At 46.4% G+C, this 23,022-nt stretch overlaps 1 protein-coding gene and 1 long non-coding RNA gene across 3 annotated transcripts; one reads left to right on the forward strand and one right to left on the reverse strand.

The window, feature by feature from the left end:
* Positions 1 to 6: 6 nt before the first annotated feature.
* Positions 7 to 15,237, reverse strand: MARVELD3 (MARVEL domain containing 3). 2 transcript variants are annotated; one of them, XM_053915621.2, is made up of 3 exons: positions 14,759 to 15,237; positions 12,923 to 13,056; positions 7 to 3,814 (listed from the first exon to the last, which is right to left on the reverse strand). In XM_053915621.2, the coding sequence occupies exons 1-3, from the start codon at positions 15,124 to 15,126 to the stop codon at positions 3,177 to 3,179; spliced, it is 1,140 nt and encodes a 379-aa protein (XP_053771596.1). In that variant the 5' UTR covers positions 15,127 to 15,237; the 3' UTR covers positions 7 to 3,176. The 2 variants fall into 2 exon arrangements, with proteins under 2 accessions (XP_053771596.1, XP_024411641.2); XM_024555873.2 differs by lacking the exon at positions 7 to 3,814 and adding an exon at positions 6,919 to 8,370.
* A 3,043-nt stretch (positions 15,238 to 18,280) lies between these two features.
* Positions 18,281 to 22,766, forward strand: LOC123479317 (uncharacterized). The gene is made up of 4 exons (XR_006654901.2): positions 18,281 to 18,396; positions 19,506 to 19,644; positions 20,529 to 20,702; positions 22,200 to 22,766. It is a non-coding gene; the product is annotated as an uncharacterized lncRNA (long non-coding RNA).
* The last annotated feature ends 256 nt before the right edge of the window (positions 22,767 to 23,022 follow it).

Raw genomic sequence — 23,022 nt, forward strand, 5'->3', positions numbered from 1 at the left:
TTTCTTGCTCCAGGGGAAGATGACAAGTGAGACCACATTCCATGCCACTCTGTGAAGCTATGAGTTAAGGGCAGAATATTTTTGATCACCTTTTAAGCCGAAATAGCAATAAAGATTTTTTCATGTTAAGAAACATTATATTCTGACTTGGTGTATATGTTTTTTTTTTTAATCCAAAGACAGGAAACATGGTCCTTATTTATATGCAGGTGACTAGCTGACTCGGGGGAACTCGATTATAAACAATCTACAGCTCTCCTTAAACAGGTCTTGGAGTTGACAGAGGAGCTAAGTAGGTAATCTGGCCACCATGTTTGATATAATGTAATAATGACTTTGGTATTACAATTTCGGACATTCTGGTGGGCTTTGGCTCCTAAAACACTTGTAATCTAGGTAAACCTCTAAATTATCCCTCTCTCCTCCCCCCATTGATTGTCTCCCAAATCTCTGGACTTCAAGCAAAATTACCTGCCTCACTCCAAATAAAGTCCACGTTGAAGTCATTTTTCAGGTTTCCCCATTAGCAGAACAAACATTTTGAGAAGTTGGTTCACAATCTTCATTAAGCACCTTCAGTGCACTGGGTTCAACACCATCATCTGCTCTGAATACCTCAGCTCCATGAGACACAAACACCTCCCAGTGCCAAGGTGGCAGAGGTGACATTCTCTGAGTGTGTCCTCTGCTTTATGTGATACCAGTTCCCTGGTACACCGAAGGCCACAAGAGTACATTAGTCACAGCGTGTTCCAGGGTGATTCATGGGGTCCTGAGTTTTCCTTCTGCTGCATAGAAGGTTTGCATGTAGGCAAGTTAACCTCTCCAAGGTTAAATAGAAATAATAGTATCTCTTAAGTTGTGAGCTTAAATGAGATGCAGAATGCTTCCTTAGCTCAGTAGCGGATCTGGCACATAGGGAGCAGTTGGCAAAATGTCAGCTATTGCGTAAACCACTTAACCTTGGACTTTCTGTGTCGTCTGTAAAATGTGAATGATAAATCTTGACCTGCCTCCTCAACAAGTGGTAGGAAATAAGACGTGGAAACTGTAGATGTCGGGTGTTGTGATTATGGAGATCGATGGGCTCCGGTCACTTGAGAGGAGCTCGGTCCTGGCAGCAGTGTTCCAGCTGGGCATGGGCGCAGTCTGGGTGTCGGAGGCCAAAGTCCTCGTTTTATCAAGCACGACCCAGACAAGGGACATGCTTCGGGGAGTAAGTGCCAGGTAAGAATAGTGTGTGGGACGGGTTATTTTTTTTGGGGTGGTGGCGGTGGTAGGGATTGGGTGGTTTGATTTTTGCTGTGGGTAAACGTTTTGTATGCTAAGTGAAAACTGTGGGGCTAGGGAGGATAGAGTGGAAGTGCCTTTCTGTGGCACAAATGTTTGTATTTTAACCTAGCAATGTAGATTTCTAGTTGGTTAGTGTCCTCCAACAAGCTTTACTTTTTGTAAAAGTATAATTCAGATAATTTCCCATTCCTGTATGAGGTTCCGTTTTGATCCTTCGCTTGGATAGGTTCTTTAAGGTACAGCTATTGAAAGGATGCGAGAGGATCGTGGGAAGGCACAATTACAGGGCAGAGAGGAGTTGAGGCCTGGGGTGGGGAGAAGGAGAAGAGTCAGCAAACACGCAGGGGGGTTAAAATGGCCAACACATTAGAGGAAATGATGTTGACTTAATTTTCTAACAGTCATTTTGGCAAATGTTGAAACAGGATTACATTTGCTGATTTCTTACTGTGTAGATTAAAGAATGAGATTTATGTCAAAATTGCTGTTCTCAGAAATTTCTAAAAATTTGGTTTGAATGTATAATTTAATCTTGTTTATAATAACAAAATGATATAAAAATGTTATTGAAAAGCACGAGGAAAATTAGAAAAAAACCCTATGCTTTACATAATGTGTATATTTGTAGTTGCATCTGACACGAACTGAAAACTTGAGACTAACCCTGGCTGGCTGGTGTGGTTCAGTGGATGGAGTGCCAGCCTGCGCAAGAACCAAAGGGTTGCCGATTCAGTTCCCACTCAGGGCACGTGCCTGGGTTGCGGGCGAGGTCCCTCATAGGGGGCATGCGAGAGGCAATCACACATTGATGTTTTTCTCCTTCCCATTCTCCCCTCTCTCTAAAAGTAAATAAAATATATTTTAAAAATCTGAAACTGTTTGCAAGTATAAGAACAGCTATAAAACTTTAAGATTATTGAAAGAACTTTATTTTTGAGATTCACTGTTCATGACCTGTACATTAAAAGAACAGTTCAGAGTCATGACTACGATCTGCCTTTGAAGGTCGCTGTACAGAGCACTTGTGGGGAATGCAGCGGTGAAGCAGCCTTCTATAAGCCTTGATAGTGTAGTAAGATTAACTGCTTCACCTTTGCAATAGTTGAATAACACATTTAAGAAGTTTGACTTTTATCTATCACACTATTGGGAAGCCTCATATTTAAGAAACATATTTCAGGAAAGTTGAATGACTCGCACAAAAAAGAAACTAACTTGGAATGCTGGCAAAACAAGACATTTTCTCTCAGCCCTAACGCAGGAATCTTGAAGAACATGCGTGCTGAAAATCTCTCTTCGCATATCAGAAATCCAGCCTCCCATCTCTGATGGAAGGAGGCTCCCTGAAATCTAGGCAACACGGTGCCCCTGGGGGCAGAACAGTTTTCCCTCTAGAAGGGGGTCAGACTGTAATTGCTCCTGTAGAATTTAATCACACAACTGCTTTAAAAGTCATTCCCCAGGGACCAGGTCTGAGGGAAAACGGCATATTTCTTTTGGTAACTTTAAATAGTTAAGACAGGTAAATAGTTACAACATTTCTGTTGTAATGCTGGGCCTGGTGTGTAGTTTTCAACTTTCAGAATGTCTCTGGCTACTTAGCCATCATTATCATTACCTGAGCCTTTGGAATGGGAGCCATACCATAATGGCATACCCAAACTTCTGGTTTTTGTAGCAAAGGTGAAGATTTTTTTTCAAGCTCTGAGCTTGAAAAGCTTATTGATAGAAAAATGAGACTACCATCTAGTTTTGCATTGGTACCAAAGAGAGCATTTACAAAAGCAGGTATGTGAAACATCAGTTGTCCATGTGCAATTTTTAAAGGGCCCATTTTTCTGAGAGAAACGGAGGGTGGGTTGACACTTTGGTTCCAGAAGATCTCAGAGCGTTCCAGACCACAGATACTCCGGTGCCTCACCCTGATTCCTGTGCTGTTCTCGGCTGTCTCTGTGGTGCTTCTGTTCTCGGTAGCTCCGCAGAGCCAGCACCACGCTGGCTCCGTACATTATCACCAGAAGACAAGCAAAGGTGGCTGCTGCTCCATCAGTGCCTGCCAGCTGGCAGTTCATCCAGGTGAGACCTTTGCGAGCATAGAGCCTCTCTCTCATTTTGCAAGTGTTTGTAGCGTTGATCCGCAAGGCTACATGGAGGTAAATGCCGATGCCTATGCAGTAGCCCACTGCTGCCAGGAGGCTGAAGGTGGCCTCCAGGAGAAGCCACTTCCTTGGCAGTTTGGTTGGACTCTTGGCTCCTTGGAGTAAAACACCCATGGTGAGGACACCCAGCCCCAGAGAAACAGCCACGCCACCGTAGATCAGGGGTGCCCGGAGGACTGTGTACTGCTGGTCCAGCTGCCGAACCTGCTCCAGCTCGGTGCCCTCAAATGGTGAGTAATAGTTGTTCCCAAAGCCGCCACCACTGGTAAAGCTGGCACTGAATCCAGCAAGGACAAAGTAGGAAGCCACGATACACATGAGAACCATCCCATTCAGTATCACCTCCACTATCTGTACCACACCTAGGAGGAGAGAGATTTGGGATTTAGCACTGGAGTCACTCACCCTGGAAAACTGTGAAGGTCAGGCTAGAGATGCACAGCTGGCCTTGGTTTGCTTTTCAAAGTTCATATGTTTCAAAAATCAAAATTGATTCCCATCACTCTGGGAAATTTTTTGGCAGTTTTTAAACTTTTTATTTATTGACTTTAGGGGAAGAGAGAGGGAAAGGGGGAGAGAGAAAAACATTTATTTGTTGTTCCACTTATTTATACATTCATTGGTTGATTGCTGTGTGTGCTCTAATCAGAGAACCACCCCACAACCTTGGTGTATTGGGATGATGCTCTAACCAACTGACTACCAGGCCTGGGCCTTTTGGCAGGTTGTTTTTTTTTTTAACTAAGCATACACTTACCATGTGACCCTACAACTTTGTGCCTGAACTCACCCTAAAGAAATGAAAACTTAGGTCTACACAAAAACATGTGCACAAATGTTCACCGTAGGTTTATTTGTAATAGCCAAATATCAGAAACAATCGACATGCCCCTCAGTGGGCGATGGTTAAACAATCCAGTACATCCATACCAAGGAATATTCAAGTCAACAATAAAAAGAAAGAAACCGTTCATATAGGTAACTTGGATGGGTCTCAAGGTAATTATGATGAGTGTGGGGGGGGGGGAAGCCAGTCTCAAAAGGTTACGTACTGTATGACCTGTCTCAAAGCAACAAAACAGTAGAGATGGAGAACAACAGAGCGTGGATACTGGGGGATGGGGGAGGACAGGGGTTGCGTGGGACTGTAAAAGGGGCACAAGCGATGCCTGATGATGGAAGAGTTTTATACTTGATTATGATGGTGGTCACACGACTCCCATGTGATAAAACGGCATGGAACCACACATGCAGACATGAGCACATGTAAAATACTATAGTTTTGCACAATGTTACCATTGGAGAAAATTGAGTTTAGGGTGCACAGGATCTCTGTGTAATTTTTTGCAACATGAATCTATATTTCACATTTTAAAGTTTTTTTTAAAAAATGACGTAAAAAGGTATGAACTGAGAAAAAATCGCTCATGCCCCTGTCCACCCTGTTCTCTACCCCCAGCCACCTTCACGATTCTCTAATAAAACTTCCCGTGTTCCCTTATGCAAATAAAAGCACACTCAAACCTGCCTTTCACTCCCCCTTTCCTGGCTTTTTTCACAAGGAAGCACACCCCACACATTTTACATCTTGCTTTTTCACTTAGGCTTCCCGGAGGTGTTTTCAGATCCACTCCTGCAGGGTCCACATTGCTTGCTGCAGGGCCTCCATCCAGCCCCGCTGTGTGGGTGTACCAGTCTATTCAGGACCCTACTTCCGGACACTGAGGCTGTCTCCTCGGGGGTTCTTACACGTTTAAGGAACCTATAAGTGTCGGGGCATCAGGAACCAACAGGTGAAAGGAGATGAATGTCTTCTCGTCCAAGGTCAACTCTCATTTATAACTGAGAGAGGCCCCAGGGTCTTCAAGGCGTACTTCTAGGAGAAGGTCTCCCGCCATTCTCTCAGGGTTCAGAGACTGAACTAAGAGAGAAAAGCATATGAACCTGGAGTGGGAACGCCAGGTTCACGTCCCTGCTTTTACTGCCTGTGACCTTGGCCCAAGCCACTGCCTCAGACACTTCATCTGTCAATGAAGAAAATGCCTGCCTGTCTTATCCCATAGGGCTATGGCAAGGCCCAAATAAAAGCAAGAACATGAAAATACTTGGAAAATCACAAACGCTATACAAGTGGGTGGTGATGCTACACAATAACATTTATAAAATGGAAGGGTCTTAGTGGGACATTAAGAACAGGATGAATTTACAGAAAGCACAACTCCTCAGAAATCAGGAAAACCCTCTAATATATAAGGTACACCACGAAGTTTATGAACCGGGTGGCTGAAACCCAGTATCTCTGACATACTTAGGCAACAGCTGCTGGGCTTGCAGATCCTATCTCCTGCGGGGCCCACTCGAATTCCTAGGAGGTCCATGGGACACAGCGGTCAAGGGCTCTGACAGTTAAGAAGCTACATTCCTCTTATTTAATTCTGAAAAGAACAGCAGATGGGAGCTGCCCACTCTCCGCCCAGGCACTGAAGCTGCTGGCCACTCCTGAGTGAATTGACCCAGATATCATTCTAATTCTCAGGGAGGGGGCGGTGAACTCCCCTGCCCAACAACTTTCTCTGTCTTGATGTTCCTTCCATACACACGTTACTGTCTCCCCCCTCCCCCGCCCCCCGTGGAGAAACAGGAATACCGTCCCACGACAAGATGTAGAAACCTGAACGCTGCCTTCTGGGACCGATTCTGTCAAAACAGTGGAGTCATAACCCATGTGGCAAATATCTGCCTGGCTGAAATGGAATAAATCTAGGTCTTGTCAACCAACCCTCGGACTGTGACAACTGAGAGGAATAATGGTCTTTTGCCGGGTCCAGTGGTACTGGGTCTGTGGAAGGAATATGGCTACTGAACAACGTCACAGTACCAGCCGGCCTAGCCTGGCTCAGCTATCAATATCAGTCCGGCCCAGGTACCTGTAAGCATGCTTTTAGTGCAGAAGCAGTCACAGACATCGGAGGAAAGAAAGAGGCTGGCCAGAGCGAGCAGTTTATTTCTATGGTGAGAGGGTACAAGTCGCTTGGGAAGAGAGCAGAGGGATCTACAGAGGGAAGTGGAGACTGAAAGATGCGAGATTTCTGTTGTAAATAGTGTCTTTCTCAGTGATGCTGCTTTTGTGGCTGATCATTTAATACTCTGCTTAATTATACATCTACTTCTGCCTTTGCATTGCAAATGTGAAAAAACCGAGGAGAGCAGGTCAAATTATTATTTTTTAACCTAAAATAAAACTAATACATGGGCAGCCATGCGTAAAATGAAAATTTTAAATCTTCAGAAGTAAATATTGTTAATGTTTTCTTATGTATTCAAGAAATTTTCTAATCATATACAAGCATACACACACACACACTCTTATTTCCTTTTTTAAACCCAAATGGAACTCATTTTTAAATGTGATGTTGCCTGTATTTAAGGGAATAATATAAATGTAAAGAAAACCATCACCTCTAAATTAAAATTTTCTTTGGATTTTTATTAGATTCTCATAAAGCAAAGAACATACTCATTTGTACCAAGAATATACTGTAATGCATTATAAGTCATAATTTAGCATGTAACAACCCATGAAGTTGCCGGCCAAAAGTAGCATTCTTCTGTTGGGGAAGAGTTTATATTCTTTTATTCTGGATGGATCCTGAATTCCAGATGTCGGGTGTTATTCTTTGTACAATGGTACATTTGTAAGAGGTACAAAACACTTATTGAGCTTTCAAGGCCATGGTAAGGGGCGTGTTAGAATCCCTTCTTTGCAAGCCAGTGAATTAATCTGATCCCTGTTTCCTCAGCCCACGCCTACCTCCAACCTAAATTTTACAGGAGTACTCTCCCCAGCATCCCACCCCCTCTGCTCAAAGCATGAAGGAAGTGAAGGACCACAGAGCTCAGTGGAAGAAATTCTGCTTAAGACAGATGTGTTAGAAAAGTTCGGGCTGAAATGTCTCATGTCTAGGTGGCTTTTCATGAACTTTGAAGATAATGTTCTTTAAATTCACTTGGTTGTCTCCCTTTATTGAATTAAGAAGTACACTTCACTGCAGCGTATGCCTTTACCTTGTGAGTCTTGGGCTCCAGTTTTTGTTTTAAAAATAATTTTGGTTAGTCCCTCACCAACAGAGGACTCCAGAACCAGGCTTATTACATAAGAGAGTAACAGTCCATGTACCTGGAGCTGCACCCAAGATACCAAAGCTGCCCTGTTACATTTCAAGCCTGGCAAGTTCAACAGCATGTCCCAAGGAAGACCATGATTCAGAGTAACTTACATCACTTAAATTTGGCAGGTTTTAAAAAGCCTAAAACGTTAACATTTCTGCAGGCTTCTCTTTGAGCTTCCTGACCTTTCGGTAACCTCTGATGGCCAGCACGGCCCCCAGGGCAAAGACCCCAATGCCCAGGGCAGCAAAGATGCCGGCTCCTATATCTCCCCCGTGGAAAGTGCAGTTGAAGCCATGATAGCCCTTGCTCTGGTACAGCGCCTCCCTCTCCTTACACACAGGAGAGGCGTAGGCAGTGGAGAGCGAGTGGAAGTAAAAGTACAGAGCTGGCACGTACGCCCCTGCGATGAGCACGTCCAGCAAGCCTTCCACCAGCAGCCACAGCGGGCAATGCCACGGGACCCGCAGGACACCCGCGGTGATGAGGAGGCAGGAGAAGGCCATGAGGGCTCCACTGTAGGCCATTGCCGCTGTGACCGTGGGCAGCTTTAGCTGGTAGAACTGCACGTCCAGCTGCTGCGCTTTCTCCCCATCAGCCCCGCTGAACCCACTGTAAGCCCCTCCGTACTGGTAATAGTAAATGCCCCCCAGGCTGGTGATGCCCGTGTAGCCCCCCGTGGAATTGTAAGATACAGAGCTGCAGGCCAGGATCAGCAAGTTCAGGAGAACCTCCATCATTTGGCAGCAGGCTGCAAAAGAAGGGCGCATTACCATTTTGAGAGGTGCGATTTTGCACTCAGAGATGCCCACCTTGAGGCTATCTTCCCCACGGCAGCTCAAACACAGCTGGCTCTTTACTCTGCCCCTGGGAGGCCCGAACAGCTGAAGCTGCATTAGATGGTAGCAGGAACTGTGGTATCCAGAGATGAGGTCAGAGAGACTTTGGCCTGAGAAGAGTAACTCTCAAAAAGAGCAAAGCAGCCTGCCCCGGGTGGTGGGGTGCAGGACAATGGTGGGAGAGAGGAGGCCAGCGAGTAGAAAGAAAGGCTCCTATATGGAAGGCAAGAACTTTCTTTGCCCCAGCCCTTCCTTGAGAAAAAGACTAAACAATAGTTATCTCCTCTTTAGACTTGTTTTGTGGCTGTCTTCAGTTTGAAAGAGATGTCTCCGAGTTTCAAGGAAATCATAGTACAGAACTTAAAAAAATATCATGAAGTTAAAGAAAGTATGGAAGATGTACATCAAAATGTTAACCATGGTTCACATGTATTAGAAGTAAGAGCAATTAAGTTAATTAAACCCACAGACTTACGGAGTTAAAGAAAATAACTGGTTTTACTGTTCTCAGACTTTAACTCAGTGAGTATGTTTTTTAAAGTGTGACTTTGCTTTCCTCAAGGGCAAATCTGGGCCACGATGTTTTCCCGGAGCTGGATTCTTTCAGGGCCCCTGGCACCCTTACCAAGGACAAGCAAAGAGCTCCAGCTCTTCCACCAAAGCTGGTTGCTTTCCTTAAAATCACCTTTACTGAGCTATAACTCGTACTCAACAAAACGATCCACGTTACACATAGTTTGTTTTGGCATGTAATCACCATCAAGGTACAGACCATTTCATCTGCCTGAATGTCCTCTAGAAAGGGGGCCTTCGCAGCCCATCCCTCACCTTCCTCCTCAGGCAACCACCGATGTGCTTTCTGCCATTAGGAATAGGTTTGCCTTTTCTAGAATTCCAGGTTAATGGAATCATACAGTTATGTACTCTTCAGCATGCAGCGGCTTCTTCTCGGCATGTAAAGCTGAGTGCTTCTGAGCTGGGAGCTGTGCATGCTGCGAGGGTCCCAGTGGGTCCGCGGACTCTGAGGTCCGGCCGTCTGCGTCTCCCAGGTTGTCTGAGAACTGGATTTTGTGCCCGGGGCCATTGGGTCTACATGTGAGGCTGTGTTACATCTACACATCCTTTAACTGAAATGATAAACTCTCAACTATTACCCTTTTATTATTAATTTTTTATCCTCACCCAAGAACATGTTTATTGATCTTTAGAGAGTGGGGAGGCGGGGGGGAGAGGGGGAGAAACAACGATGTGAGAGATACTGATAGGTTGCCTCTCTTATGCACCCCTACTGGGGACTGACCTCACAACCTAGGCATACGCCCTGCCTGGGAATCGAACCAGTGACCTTTAGGTTTACAGGACAACACTCTGAGTCACACTGGCCAGGGCTCAAATATCCTTATACTCTAAAATTTTCCTCTGAAGTACAAATAGCAGTATTGTTTTAATTATAAGTGTAATATATGCTTACAAAAAATGTAGATAAAACAAAAATATATAATGTAAAAAATTACCTAAATTCCAACCAATAATTTTTTTAAAACACAGGGTTTTTTTCTGGACTTTTCTGTCAAAAGTGCATAATTTTTGCCATTGTTTATTTGCTTGTTTAGGTAAGAACAGGGTCCTATTCTATCTACTATATACATAACCTATATTTTCACTCAAGAGTATAGTGTGAACATTTTTTTCAATCTCAGCAAAAATATGTCTATCTAATAATGTTAAAGGATGTAAAGAATATCACAATGATTTTAGTAAAGGACATTTAGATTTTTCCCAGTGTTTTACTAATGGGAGCAAATATCTGCTATATATTTCTTAATGCAGTGTGGGGAGGACGAGTCCTCCCACAAGCCCCTTGTTCCTGCTTTAGGCTTAACAGAAGTAGAAAAGAATCACCAGGGCTGGGATGGATGTCTGGTGGTGTCTGTTTGTACAAACAAAGGCTCAGAGACACTCTAGGACTTCCTCGCCCCTTGAAGGAGTCTGGCTCCCTGATAAGTCTCCTCTCTTTCTCAAGAAGCAGTAGTTCATTTGTGGTCATTCCTTCCTCTGACCTGGGCTGAATCTTTCAGATCGGTTCATGAGTTAAACTGTTAAAGTCAAATGTGGTTTGGAATCTTGGCGTGAACTCAGTCCAGATAACTAATGGGTTAGGGTACTAAATAAGTACCTAAAAGGGGGGATCAAGAATGTTAATTGGGGAAATAAAACCCACAACTGTCCCCCTTGAATCTTTCCAGTGTGACCACAAGAAACATCAAGGTGTGGTTGCCTCTCACATGCCCCCTAATGGGGACCTGGCCCACAACCCAGGCGTGTGCCCTGACTGGGAATCAAACCAGCGACCCTTTGGTTCGCAGGCTGGCACTCAATCCAGTGAACCACATCAGTCAGGGCATGAAATTAAACTTTTAAAGATGCTTTGCAAGTAAGGCTATTAACTGAACGTAAACATCATCAGGTTTGTTTAGTTAGTTATTTTTTACCGCTTCCTTGTTTGTTACTTTGGTCTAGCTCTCCAGTGATCTTCTCTGTGACACTTTGAGTACTAAGGGAGAAGAGGGAATGAACAAAAGGGAAAGGAGAAGCTGCTCCCAATGCAAATTGGGGGGCCAGGAGGGGAAAAGGAAATGTACTTTTTTCCCCAGGGGACACGTAACTCCTCACCAGTCTCTCCAAATAATGTATGAGCCCAACCTACACAGAGACAGGATTCCTGGTGATCTGATATCCACTGACTGTCCTAAGTTAGGGTGACTCGTAGCCCAAACTTCAGGGTCTGCCCTGGAGGCTGGAGGGAGCCACATCTGCCTCCCACTTTTGCCAGTTTGCTGGAGGAGGACATGAATTCACTGATAAGGAAAAGAAATCATAAAAGGTATACGCTAAGACGGGTTACCTTTACCCAGGCACGCACTTCCTGCTTGAGTTCCTGGTGTTCAGTGGCCGTTTCTCTCAGCACGACACCATACTGGGTACTTACATGGATCTCTGCGTGTCCAGGGATCTTTACAAGCCCTCATTGGTTAGTTTCTGGCCGCTGAGCCATTCTTTCACTATCCCAATTCAGAAACCCAACCTCTGGGCCCAAAGCCAAACAGCCAGAAGCAATCAAAGGTAAATCAAGGTGTGTTTTTGCCAGGAGCCTCAAACTCTGCCCTCTCCTCCTGGTAAATCAACCACAGACGAAAACCTTTGTAGAGAAACCTATTAACCTGGCTTATTCCTATTATTTATATACCAAGAAAAGAAGAAAGGACCAGCCAAAGAACATACATGCATAACTCATAACACTGTGGCCATGGCCAGAGGGAAGGGGGGATAGGGCTGGGTGGCAGGCACGGGGGGGCAATGGGGCACCTGTAATAGTGTCGACAATAAAAATAAAGAAAAAATAGTAAACACAGTAAACCATTTCAGGCCTCGGAGTCAGGCTCTGAATTTCAATTCCAGCTCTTTCCCTTCACACTGTGTAACTGTGTTGACTCGCTGTACCTTGCTGAGCCCCAGGAGTTGTTGAGAGCAGTTAAAAGCAATGAGGCTGTGCCTGAGCGTGTAAAGTACAGTGAGGATTCTTGGTCCAGGATCGCCTAGAGCTCTGCAGTGAAGGTCCCATATAATCCTATAACCATGTATATCATTGTAATCATCCTGAAATACACTTTCAGGTATAAGTTCCATGATTTCTCTCCCTTAGGCTGAGAAATTAATCCCTCTTACTCATACGCAACCTAGGAAAACTTCTCAACCAATCATGTGAGCCAGCAGGGATCACCCTGACAAACCAGATTTTCCTCATAGCTGGCAAGGCCCAGACTGGTGCTAGCAGGGGAACTCTGGGAAACAACATTTGAAGCTGGCACAGGATGTTATTTAAGTGTTTTTCACACTCTGGGTCAGGTATTAAAAGTGTGGTTTTGGGTTTTTGTTTGTTTTTAATGAAGCAGAATAGAATAGAAATTATCCATGTACTTGATATGTAATAGGCTAGGTATTATTTCATGACACGTGTGTGTGAGCTTGGTCTGAATGTAAAATACATTCCTTACTGTGTGTGCAACAAAGTTTAAAAGCCATGATGGAATGTTTGAGCATTAGATCTCTTGTCATGAACTGCAACCCAGCTGCTCCCTCCAGGTGACTTCCCTCTCTAGTTCAGCTCCTGCAGCTGGCAGCTCATAGCTGGCTCTACCTGTAGACCCCTGAAATTCCCCTGGGGCTTAAAACTGCAGACATGGCTGCTTGCCTCACCGGACGCTGGGGAACTTTGAGGAGAAGCACTGGAAACCTAGCTGCACCTTTCAGACATTTCTACCTTCGTGTTTTTTTAGAAAACAAGAACTGCATGCAGGCATGGAAACGAAAACGCTAGGAACCCAAGTCTGCTTGAACTTTTGCTTCAGCAGGTCAGATCCCTTCTGGAACCACCAGTGACAGTAAATGGCCAAAATGGCTCACCTCTCCCCGTGCACAAGTATCTGCATTTGTGGCATTCCAGGAGCCCTTCAGCTTCCGACTGGTAGTATTCCACTTCCTCTCGTCCAGGCCTGGGGTTCGAGGGCAGGTGTCTCCCTGCAGTGGGTTCGCTGTAACTGAAAACATGCATGGCCATTAGGGGCCTCAATTTCAATAGCTTGTTCAGAGTTAGAATCTGGACACCTCATGCTGGGTCCAGAACTCAAACAATGTACACAACAGAAACAAAGTTTGCTGTAGTATTCCATACTCCTGGGAATCCTCTGGGTTAGTGACCCTGGAGGGCATCCAAATACTTGGCCCAACTCAACTAACTACCCCCATTACTTATTCCTGTAATTCTGAGCACTGACTTTGATGATGGTTTGTCAGCCTGGAGATGCCATCTGGCCAGGTAGCCGGGACCTGCCATCGTGAGCTTCTCAGGTCAGCATGGACCAGGTCACCTTGAAACCAGTTTGCCTTCACAAGACTCTAGTGCCCAGGCTGGGGAAAAGGTAGCTCTGTTTCTTCCCAGGTCACACCGTTGCAATGCAATGCGGCTTTAATCAGGCAAACAACAGCTAGTCCCTGTGACTCTATCGGGGCACACCTTTTGTCATAGGTCAGCTAGTTGGTTTTAGATAATGTAATATAAACTCAGGATAGCAGCTTTCCCGCTGTGTGGACACAACAGGGAGAGAGACTGGGCCTAAATTCTCAACTCCTACAGCAGAGATGAACCTGACTCCTTCTTACAGATGTAGGCAGGCGTCAAAAACCAGAAGGAAGTCATCACTCCAGGTCCTGTCCCCTTGTTGGACCGGCACACGACCTGGGAACTCAGTAGTACTGTGGAGTTGGATGGGATGTTCGCTGGAGTCTAGGTCCACCTCCTGTCCTGCTTTCCATCCCCACCCTCTCCCAGCTCACAGGGTCTCCCAGATACCACGGTGCTTTCAACTCACAAGGCTTCATGGGAACTCACTGTTCCACCAGGCAGGGAAGGCAACCTTTGCTCAGACAGAAAGGAAGGGGGTGTCTGGGTTCTGGAATCATCATGGGATCTGAAGGAGGCTATCCAGAAAGACTTTTAATGTGTAGTTTGGGGGTAGATTTAGTTATTTGGTTAGAAGTGTAGCTTCTTCCAGCTGTTTGTTTTTGAAATACATATACCCCTATAAGTGGTTACACATGAAACTATTAACTTGATATTGGGCTGACTTTATTAGGCCCTGGACTCCAAGAAATGGGGACTTTGAGGAAGGCTTATTCTGGAACACAGGAAGAAGGTCTGAAACCATAAGGCTCCAGGATCATCCAACCTTCTGGCGTTATTTGGGCCCCACGTTAAATGCATTGTGACACATAATCACAAAAAAATCTCATAGTGTTTTAAGAAAATTTACGATTTTGTGTTGGGCCTCATTCATAGCCATCCTGGGCCCCTTGGGGCCCAAAGGCTGAGGGTTGGACACCCCTGCAAACAGTCCTGTGACCACGTGGTCGGGGATAAGGGAGGGGCCTCAGGTTAACCCCAACTACCTAATCTCCTTCCCACCCCTTCCCTGTCCTGAAGTCCTCTCTATCTCCTAACCTGATCCCCTGGCTCTGACACTGCTAATAGGATGGTTTCTACGTTATTAATTGGGTTCAGGTCAAGAAGTGGGGCACCCTAAGGTTTTCCTTCCCTCCCAAGTCACCTCAAAGAGGGCAAGGGAATGGCACTGTCTTCCTTTAACCCGACTTCCTGTAAGTGGCCCGAGGGCACCAGAGCAGCGCAGCCTGGCCTGGGACCCAGCGCCGACGTCCCCGCCCCCGCCCGCAGCCCCACCTCACCTTTCCAGTCCGCGGAGCCTGGCGCCCTCCTTCCCGTGGGGTGGTGACTCCAGGGTTTCCCAGGGCGCCGGCCAGGGGGGCGGGGCTGCGTCCCAGGTGGGCCCCCGGGGTCCGTCCCGCGTGCGGCTTTGGCGGGATTTTTCCCAAACTCTTTGTTCGTCTGGACGATGGGCCCGGACCCCGTGTCTGTCCTGGCGGGGGTCCCGGTCCCCGTCCCTCCGCTCGTCCCCGCTTCTCTCCCTGCGCCGGTCCGCGGCTCGGTCCCGCTGTCGCTCAGGGTGGCGGTCTGCGTTCGGGCGGGACGGCCGGTCTGGGTCCCGCTCTCTCGGCCGGGTCCGGGGTTCGCGAGCCCCCGACGTACCTCCCATGGCTCGTCGCCGCGTCCCCGCCCCCGAGCGACCCGCGGGCAACAGTCACCACAAGTTTCCCAGGCAGGTGGCCAAGCCCGGGGCGGAGTGCGGCGGGGCGGGGCGCTCACCTGCGCGCACACGCGCCAGCGGCGCAGCGGGCCTGGGGCGCGTCCACCTGAGCGCGCGCGCCGGCAGGAGGCGCAGCTGTGCCGGCCCGGGGCCCGCGGAAGTGCGTGAGTGTTGGGTGGGAAACTGAGGACGTCTCTGCTGGACACCCAGGGGAGCGGACCCCCGCCACCCACCGCGCCCGTCTGCCCTGAAGTATCCCCTCCGTGACCCCGCCAGGTGAGCGGTCTAGGGAAGCGAACACAGTCTCAGGACGCTGGGTTTACTTTTCCAGAGTGTATCCATCCACTCGCTCATGCAAGCGTCCACTGGGCCACCCACCCAGCCAACCATCCACATCACTACACCTCTCCCTCCCCCTCTCTCCCTCTTCTGCTGTCCTTAGAACAGCTGGGGGGTGGGGAGGGGCTGAGTTAGTTCATCTATTACAACAGGCCCTGACGAATGTTTTTAAAATGATGAACCACAACAGAATTGACAGCTTTTAATTTTGCCCACTAAGGATATTTATTTTATTTAATTTTTAGAGGGAGAGGAAGGGAGGGAGAGAGGGAGAGAAACATCAATGTGTGTTTGCCTTTCTTGCACGCGCCACAGGGGACCCAAGGCATGTGCCCCCACTGGGAATCGAACCAGGGACCCTTTGGTTCGCAGGCCCGCGCTCAATCCACCGAGCTACACCAGTGAGGTCCCAACTAAGGATATTTAAAACACGTAAAATTGCCATCTGGAAATTAATTCTTTCAACAAACATCTGTGACCACCAAGCCTAGCAGACACTGGAAATACAGTGTAAACTACGTGTGTGATGCTTCTGGTCTTGGGGGCAGGGGAAGAGAGAACTGGCAATAAACAGGACAGTGCCTAAAATCTAAGGGGGAGGGAAGGTTTCTTTATATAGAGCTAGGAAAGGGACATTGGAGTTCAGTCCCGGAAGAAAAGGAGGAAGCCTTAGGGATAGCTGAGAGAATGTTCTGGAACGTGAAGCCGAGTAATGCAGGGAGCCGGAGCAGAAGGTTCTTCTGTGGTGAGCAGAGTGAGTGGGAGTGAAACGAGGCTGAGGGGTAGAGCAGGCAGATGGTGTAGGACAGAGGTGTCAAACTCATTTTCACCGGGGGTCACATCAGCATTGCGGTTGCCTAAGAAGGATGGACTGTAATTTCAACTCCTTAACAGTTAAGGAGTAGTTACATGTATACAGTCCTACAATTATTTTGGCCCTTTGAAGGCAACCGCCAGGCTGATGTGGCCCCCGGTGAAAATGAGTTTGACACCTGTGGTGTAGGATACCCATGGTGCATTTTTATCCCAAGAGAAGGATTTCAAGTCAGGAGAGTGCCTGCTCTGATTTATGTTTTAAAAGATTACTCTGGCTTCTGTGAGGAGGGTGGACTTCAGGAGGCCGGGGGCAGAGGCAAGAGATGAGTTAGGGGCAATCCAGGTGAGGAGTGACTGTGACCCAGTTGATGGTGAGAGGTGCACAGGTTTCGGCTACCATCTGAAGGAAGAACTTATAAGATGGATTGGACGCAGGGAAGTTAAGAAGTACTGTTTACTGAGGTGGGAATACTGAAGAGCACCAGGTCTGGGGAAAATTGGCGAGTTCCATTTTGGGCATGTTAAGTTGAAGGAGGCTGTGATTCCTCTAAGTGTAGGTGTCCAGTTGCAACTGGATAGATGAATGCATCTGGAGTGTGTGTGTGTGTGTGTGTGTGTGTGTATGGCGTGGGAGGAGGCTGGAGATACTCCTTGAGAGTGAATGATCTCACCTCAGGAGGGAGCGAGTGAGACAGGAGAAGGCGGCCTTGGGCAGAGCCACAGGAAAATCTAACTTTTCCAGCTAAAATGCCAGAGGAGTAAGGAGTGAGGCGTGAGGAAGGAGGAAACCCAGGAAGATGGGATCACCAGGCCTATCTGCCCAGAAAGACCTCCATCCTCATCCCAAGAAGTGCTGCTGTGAGGTCCACCAGCCTTTCTTCCCAGAGTGGAGAGGATGGGGCCGCATCGTAGGACCTTCCACAAATAGTTATTTAGCAAAGCCCTGTTTTGAATCTCAGACACCTGTGGCTATTGGACCCCTGGTGAGCAGACACAGGATGGTTTGGGAAGTGGCAAAGTCCTCCCTCTCTCAGACCTTCCCTCTGGGCCTCTGGAGCCCTCCTTTTGAAGAAACAACCTCCCGTTCCAGCTCACCTTTTTTGTTTCATTTGTTTTTGTTTTGTATCTTTACCTTCATACACTAATTATTATCACTTTTGCCACGTTTGTTCTATCTATAGTTATAAACTTTTTTTGATGAAACGTGATTTTTGGTTCCAGATACATGACTCTTTCCCTTAAATATTTCCACATGTGTCTCCAGAGAACAAAGTTCTCCCAAATTTCTCCCAAAGTTTCCCACAGTGTAGTGTGAACACTACAAGGATCACGGTCCAGAAACTTAGCATTGATATAACATTATCATCAAAAATACACCCCGTGTCCAAATTGCCCCTACTGTCTCCATAATCCATTAATTTATTTGGTACTTAAAAATTGCCCAAATTTCGCCAGCAAGGGTCCCTTCAAGCTGCCTTCCGTGTGCTTTTGACATCAGAAGAGATACCCTGATGTGCACATCAATTTGTGTGACTTCAGCTTGTGCCTGAACTGCTTTGCCTCCCGGCCTAACCTGCTTCTTCCCTGAGGATCTCCCTTCCCTTGATGCTCCCTCCCTCCAGCGGAGAGTGCTCGCTCCTGAGCCCTGCACAGGAACATTCTGTTAACTTCCATAGTCAGAGTCACTCCTGTTCCTCTGAGTTTGTCATAGTTAGGTTATAAGATGGACTGGATGGGCCAGAGACCCAACATAACAACAGTAACTTAAACAAACATGATAGAAAGTTTATTTGTCTCTTGGAAAAGTCGGGGCTGCTCAGGTGGCTCTGCTCTGTGATGTTCTCGGGAGTCCAGGCTCCTTCGAGGTTGTTCTGCCACCCGTCAGGTGTTGCCCTCCTCCGCAAGGTCTACAGTGCCTCACCGCTGTGTCTACATTCCAGCCCACAGGAAGGAAAACAATGGGGACCAGGAACGGCTCTCCTCATGCCTTTGACAGTGAGACCCACAAGTTGCAAACATCACTTCTGCTCACATGTTGGCCAGAAGATAGTCACATGACCACAGGTAACTGCCTAGGAAAGGGGAAGTGTAGCCATGTACCCCAACTAAGAATTCGAGGGAAGTCTTTGTCACGGGGCTTATTCATTCAGTTTCTTCTCTGCTTTGATCATGTCATGAAGTGTTCCCCTGGACTCTTCATGTCTTCATGTCACTGAAGACGTTGGTGCCTCATTCCATTGGAAGCCCCATCGTGGTGGTCAGCACTGAGGCTACAAGATGAACACACGAGCCTCACTTAATTCCAAGGCACTCACCTCCTCCCCTCTTCAACCATCCATGGCCTTACTGGGGAACGTTAACATCCCACACAACTCTCCATCTCTGAGACATCAAGCCCAATATCCCTTGTTTCCACGGTGTCCGTACTCTCTCCGTGTCCCATTGCAAGTGACCAATGACTTAACAATCGGCTCACAAGAATTCCTGAAAGTTTCACAGTTGGCTCGCGCTAGCTGGTGTGAGCTGGCTCCTGTACACTCCCACTGCTGCCTTCCTTCCACTTACACGTGTTCTTTGACATCACTAGGACCCCGGGGGCCTGAAGTTTTTCATTTTTTCTCCTCCTTTCTCCTTACTGGTCTTCCAGATATTTCTTCTCGGTCTGAACCCCTTGGTGAACCACTTGAACTGCCTTCTCATCAACACCCTTGGTAACCACCTAGCCCTCTCCTTCCAGCCCAGCTGCTCGGCAAAGATCCTGGATCAATCTGCCTTGCTAACTTGTAGGCCCAGCTAGTGGACAACTGGGGAAACACACAACCCCCGCAGAGAGGGGCTACTACCAATCGGCCAGGCCCAACCGCTCAGAACCCTCAGTGCTGCCCACAGAGTTTTTTACTTATTCTTGGGAAGGCCTTTGTGATTGCCTGAACACAGAGATTAGGATTGGCTATGTAATTTGCAAGGCCCATTCAAAATAAATATTGTGGGGCCTCTTTCGCAAATGTTATGAAGAATTTCAAGACGGTGGCAGGAGTGCATTAAATGAAGCAGGGGGCCGTTCTCAGCACAGGACCCTGTGTAACCGCGCAGTTCACGTGCCTGTAAAGCTGGCCCTAAGTAGAATGTGGCGGAAGTGACACTGATTGACTTGTGGTGCATGATCACAACAGGCAATACAGCTTCTACCTGGTTGTCTCTAAGGACGCTCCAGCATAAAACCCAGCCGCAGTAATGGAAGGAATCCCAGGGTACATTGAGAAGCCATGTGGAGGTATTCTGGTGCTCCGTTTCTACCACAGTAAAGGAAAGGTAAGCCATTCCCACTGGGCTCCTCCAAATGCCCGACCCACAGAATCCATGAACATAATGAACGGTTGTCTTGGGTCTGTAAGTCCGGGGGTGATTTGCCACTCAGCAAAAGATAACCAGAAAACCTTCCATGACTTAGCTTATATTGGCCTCTCCTTTTCTGAATTACTGGAATTTTGGTTCAAAACATGCATCTCATCTGTTGTTCTCAAAATTTGAAATTATACACCTGTCTGTATTGTCTGTCCCTCTCTCTAGCCTGTCATCTCCCTGGGATGGTCTCTTTGCCATTGTGCATGGCGCCTGGAGGTGCTCAGTAACTGACTGTTGGATAAATAACTTTGGTTCTGACAGATGAATCTGTGAGCTCAGGGAGATGGTGGGGATCTTGTATTTTCTATAGCATAAGGTGCCAGATGGCATAAGGTGTGCTAGCAGTAAAATAATCCTAATATGTATAATTTTTAAAAATGTTGTTTATTTTTAAATAGAGAAGAAGGGAGAGAGAGACAGAAACATTGGTTTGTTGTTCCACTTAGCTATGCATTTATTGGCTGATTCTTGTATGTGCCCTGACCGAGAATCTAACCCATGACCTCGGCACATCAGGATGATGCTCTAACCAAGTGAGCTACCTGGCCAGGGCCCAGTAAGTGTAATCTTTCATAAATCAGTCTAATGAGTAAGGAAGGAATAAGTAAATCAGTAAGGCAGTTGTGACTGAGAGTCCGATGAAAATCCAATGGGTTTATTTAACTTTAGTTTAGTTTATGTTCTTTTATTTTAGTTTCTGTGGAAGAGAAGGTTAGGAACCGATGCCCTGGCCTCTCTTTTGCCTTGAGTTAAAAATGTAACATTTTTTGGTCATTCCACTATTCTTCCAGGAACCCTTGGACAGACATTATGCATCTGGTGAATGGTTATGGGGGCAGGAGCCCATTTCTGAGGAAACCCCCTGAGTGTTCAACCAAAGCACAGGGCACGAATAGCAGATGACCCAAGAATGGAGAAAAGGGAAATACTTGCCATGGTGTGTTCAAGATAATTTTCAAAAAAAGGTAAAATGCCGACTCTCATTCAGATGTAAAATGATCATATGCTGAAGATTTTTTTAAACTTAAAAACCCTGAGCGAATCAGGCAGATGCTACATACAGCAGGTTCAGGAGAGAATCTGAGGAACAGACTCATTATAAAAATTGGGAATAATGGGGTGAATGGACAAAGAAGGCAACACTGATTTCTTCCAAAGTGGGAAAGCAAACTTGGTTGAACCTCTAACAGACAGGATCAAATCTGCATGTCCACAAACGAGAATCTTTTTGCATTGCCCTGAATTACCTGTAATTCACAGAGTTGTAAAATAGCATAGTTTTCTACTAAAGCACATGTGGAAAGACATCGCCTTTGTTTAAACTGGAAAAGAGGGATAGTAAATGGTCTTGAGATTTGGGGGCTTGGGGAAATGCAGCCAGAGACTAACCCCGAGGAGAAATTGTATGCACCTGTGGCTCCCACGTAGCAGGCTTGCAATGGAGACTGGCCATCTGTGGTTTTCAGGAGTTCCCTGAGGCACCCCATTTGAGAGCCATCTATCAATAGAAGATCATTCAATTTTCCCTCCTAAAGAAGAGCCTAATGCAAGAATAATCCAAATAATCTAATTTTTTTTCTTAAAAAGGAAACATTTCTGTTGCTTTGGGTACATTCTGTGCCATTTGGGGCCCTAACTCTGAGGGGTTTCACGGAGCCATCCCTCTCAGGGAGATGGTCCTTCAGGTGTGTGGATCAAGGAGCAATCCCTGTATATTCTCTGCGGGATCTCCTGACTCTCCTGTGCTGGTTGTCAGACCACAGACTCAATCTTGGGTGCCAGAGGAGACTTCTGACCCAGTTAAGCTTACAGCATGGGCAGAGCTGGCCAGTAGGGGGCAGTGTAGGCTCAGGCTGGGGTGACTCAAAGCCTCTTCCTGAGCCTGAGCATTTCCTTGCCCACTAAGCCTAGGTGACTATGCTTCCCTCATCACAGGTGTGATAGAGGGCACACGGTTCAGTTCAGTATTTCCTGAACTTTGCGTACTACATAAATGACCTTGGGAAGTTACTCAACATCTTTGTGCCCACGGGTCCTCGTATGCAAAATAGAGATAATTATACCCATCTCATAGGATTAAACAAAGTACATATGTGTAAACACTTGAAGCAGTGGCAGGCATATATTAGTATTATAAAAGTATTGGGTGGTATTGTCATTGTTATTTTTTATTAGACACTGTGGATGCCTAAGTGAATAAGACAGCCCCTTAGAGAGTTCACAGTCTATTGAGAGGGACAGAGAGGTAGATGTGAATTATTACTAAGAACATGATGTGCATTGGAGTGTAGATGGGGTATGGAGGTAGAAGTAACCAAAACACAGCTTTCCAGAGGAAGGAGTGCAAGACAGAGGGGCTTGGAGCCAAGTTTGGAGGGGGTAGCACTCCAAACAAAGAGGGCAGCAAATAGAAAGCAGGCAGGTTTGGGAGCCTCAAAATCAAATCCTTCCATTTGGTCCAGAACTTTAGGAGCAGAGGAGGAAGGAAAAGGAAAAGACACAGAAGAGGTATGCAGGGGCCAGATCCTAAGAAGCCTTGAAAGTCAGCCGTATAAACTTGAACTTCCTACTGCGGGTCTGTGGTCTCCAAGTAAGTGCATACAACCTCCACTGCAGGGGAGAGCTGTTTAACTGGTGAATGTTATCTCTGTGAATTTCTTCTTCTGTATCTGATTTATAACAGAAGCAATTTACTGGTAATGGGTAGGTACACAGATACAATTTATAAAGAAATGTTTGTGTATTGGGGTATGCGGTAGGTTTGTGACTATAGGCCATGCAGTGCCACCAGAGAGACTTTTAATCTGTCAAATTCATTATAGAAATAACATTTCAGGATGTTTGGTAGGAGAGCTGGCCCAAGCCAAGGTCTTGGCATTGGGAACGAAGAGGAAAAGGATTTGAGAGGAAAAGGAAGTATAAGGAATATAGTTCCATAAACAAGAAGGAGCAAGTGTTCAGTAAGTAGTGCCAAATGGCCAAGAGCATGATTATTGAATATCAAATACTCAGTGAAAGACAAGTACTCAAAGAATGGCAGGTACTCAAGAAAGGTCATGTTTTTATGGCTATGAACATTTCTTTATTACAAAGTTAAGTAAGTAAATTCAAGAGGGCGTCAGTTGTATTTGAATAGTGTTAGTGGCCTTGGCTATGTCATGAAAGACTCGCTAGGAAGAAATCAGATTTCATTCTTCGATGAGAAGGGTAGGGAATGGAGCCATTGCTAGGAGGAAGGGAGGCTATTTTTCTAGAAAAAAGGGACTGAATCATTTCTGTAGGCTC

Source organism: Desmodus rotundus, chromosome 12 (genome assembly GCF_022682495.2).
Source record: "Desmodus rotundus isolate HL8 chromosome 12, HLdesRot8A.1, whole genome shotgun sequence".
NCBI classification, from domain to species: Eukaryota; Metazoa; Chordata; class Mammalia; order Chiroptera; family Phyllostomidae; genus Desmodus; species Desmodus rotundus.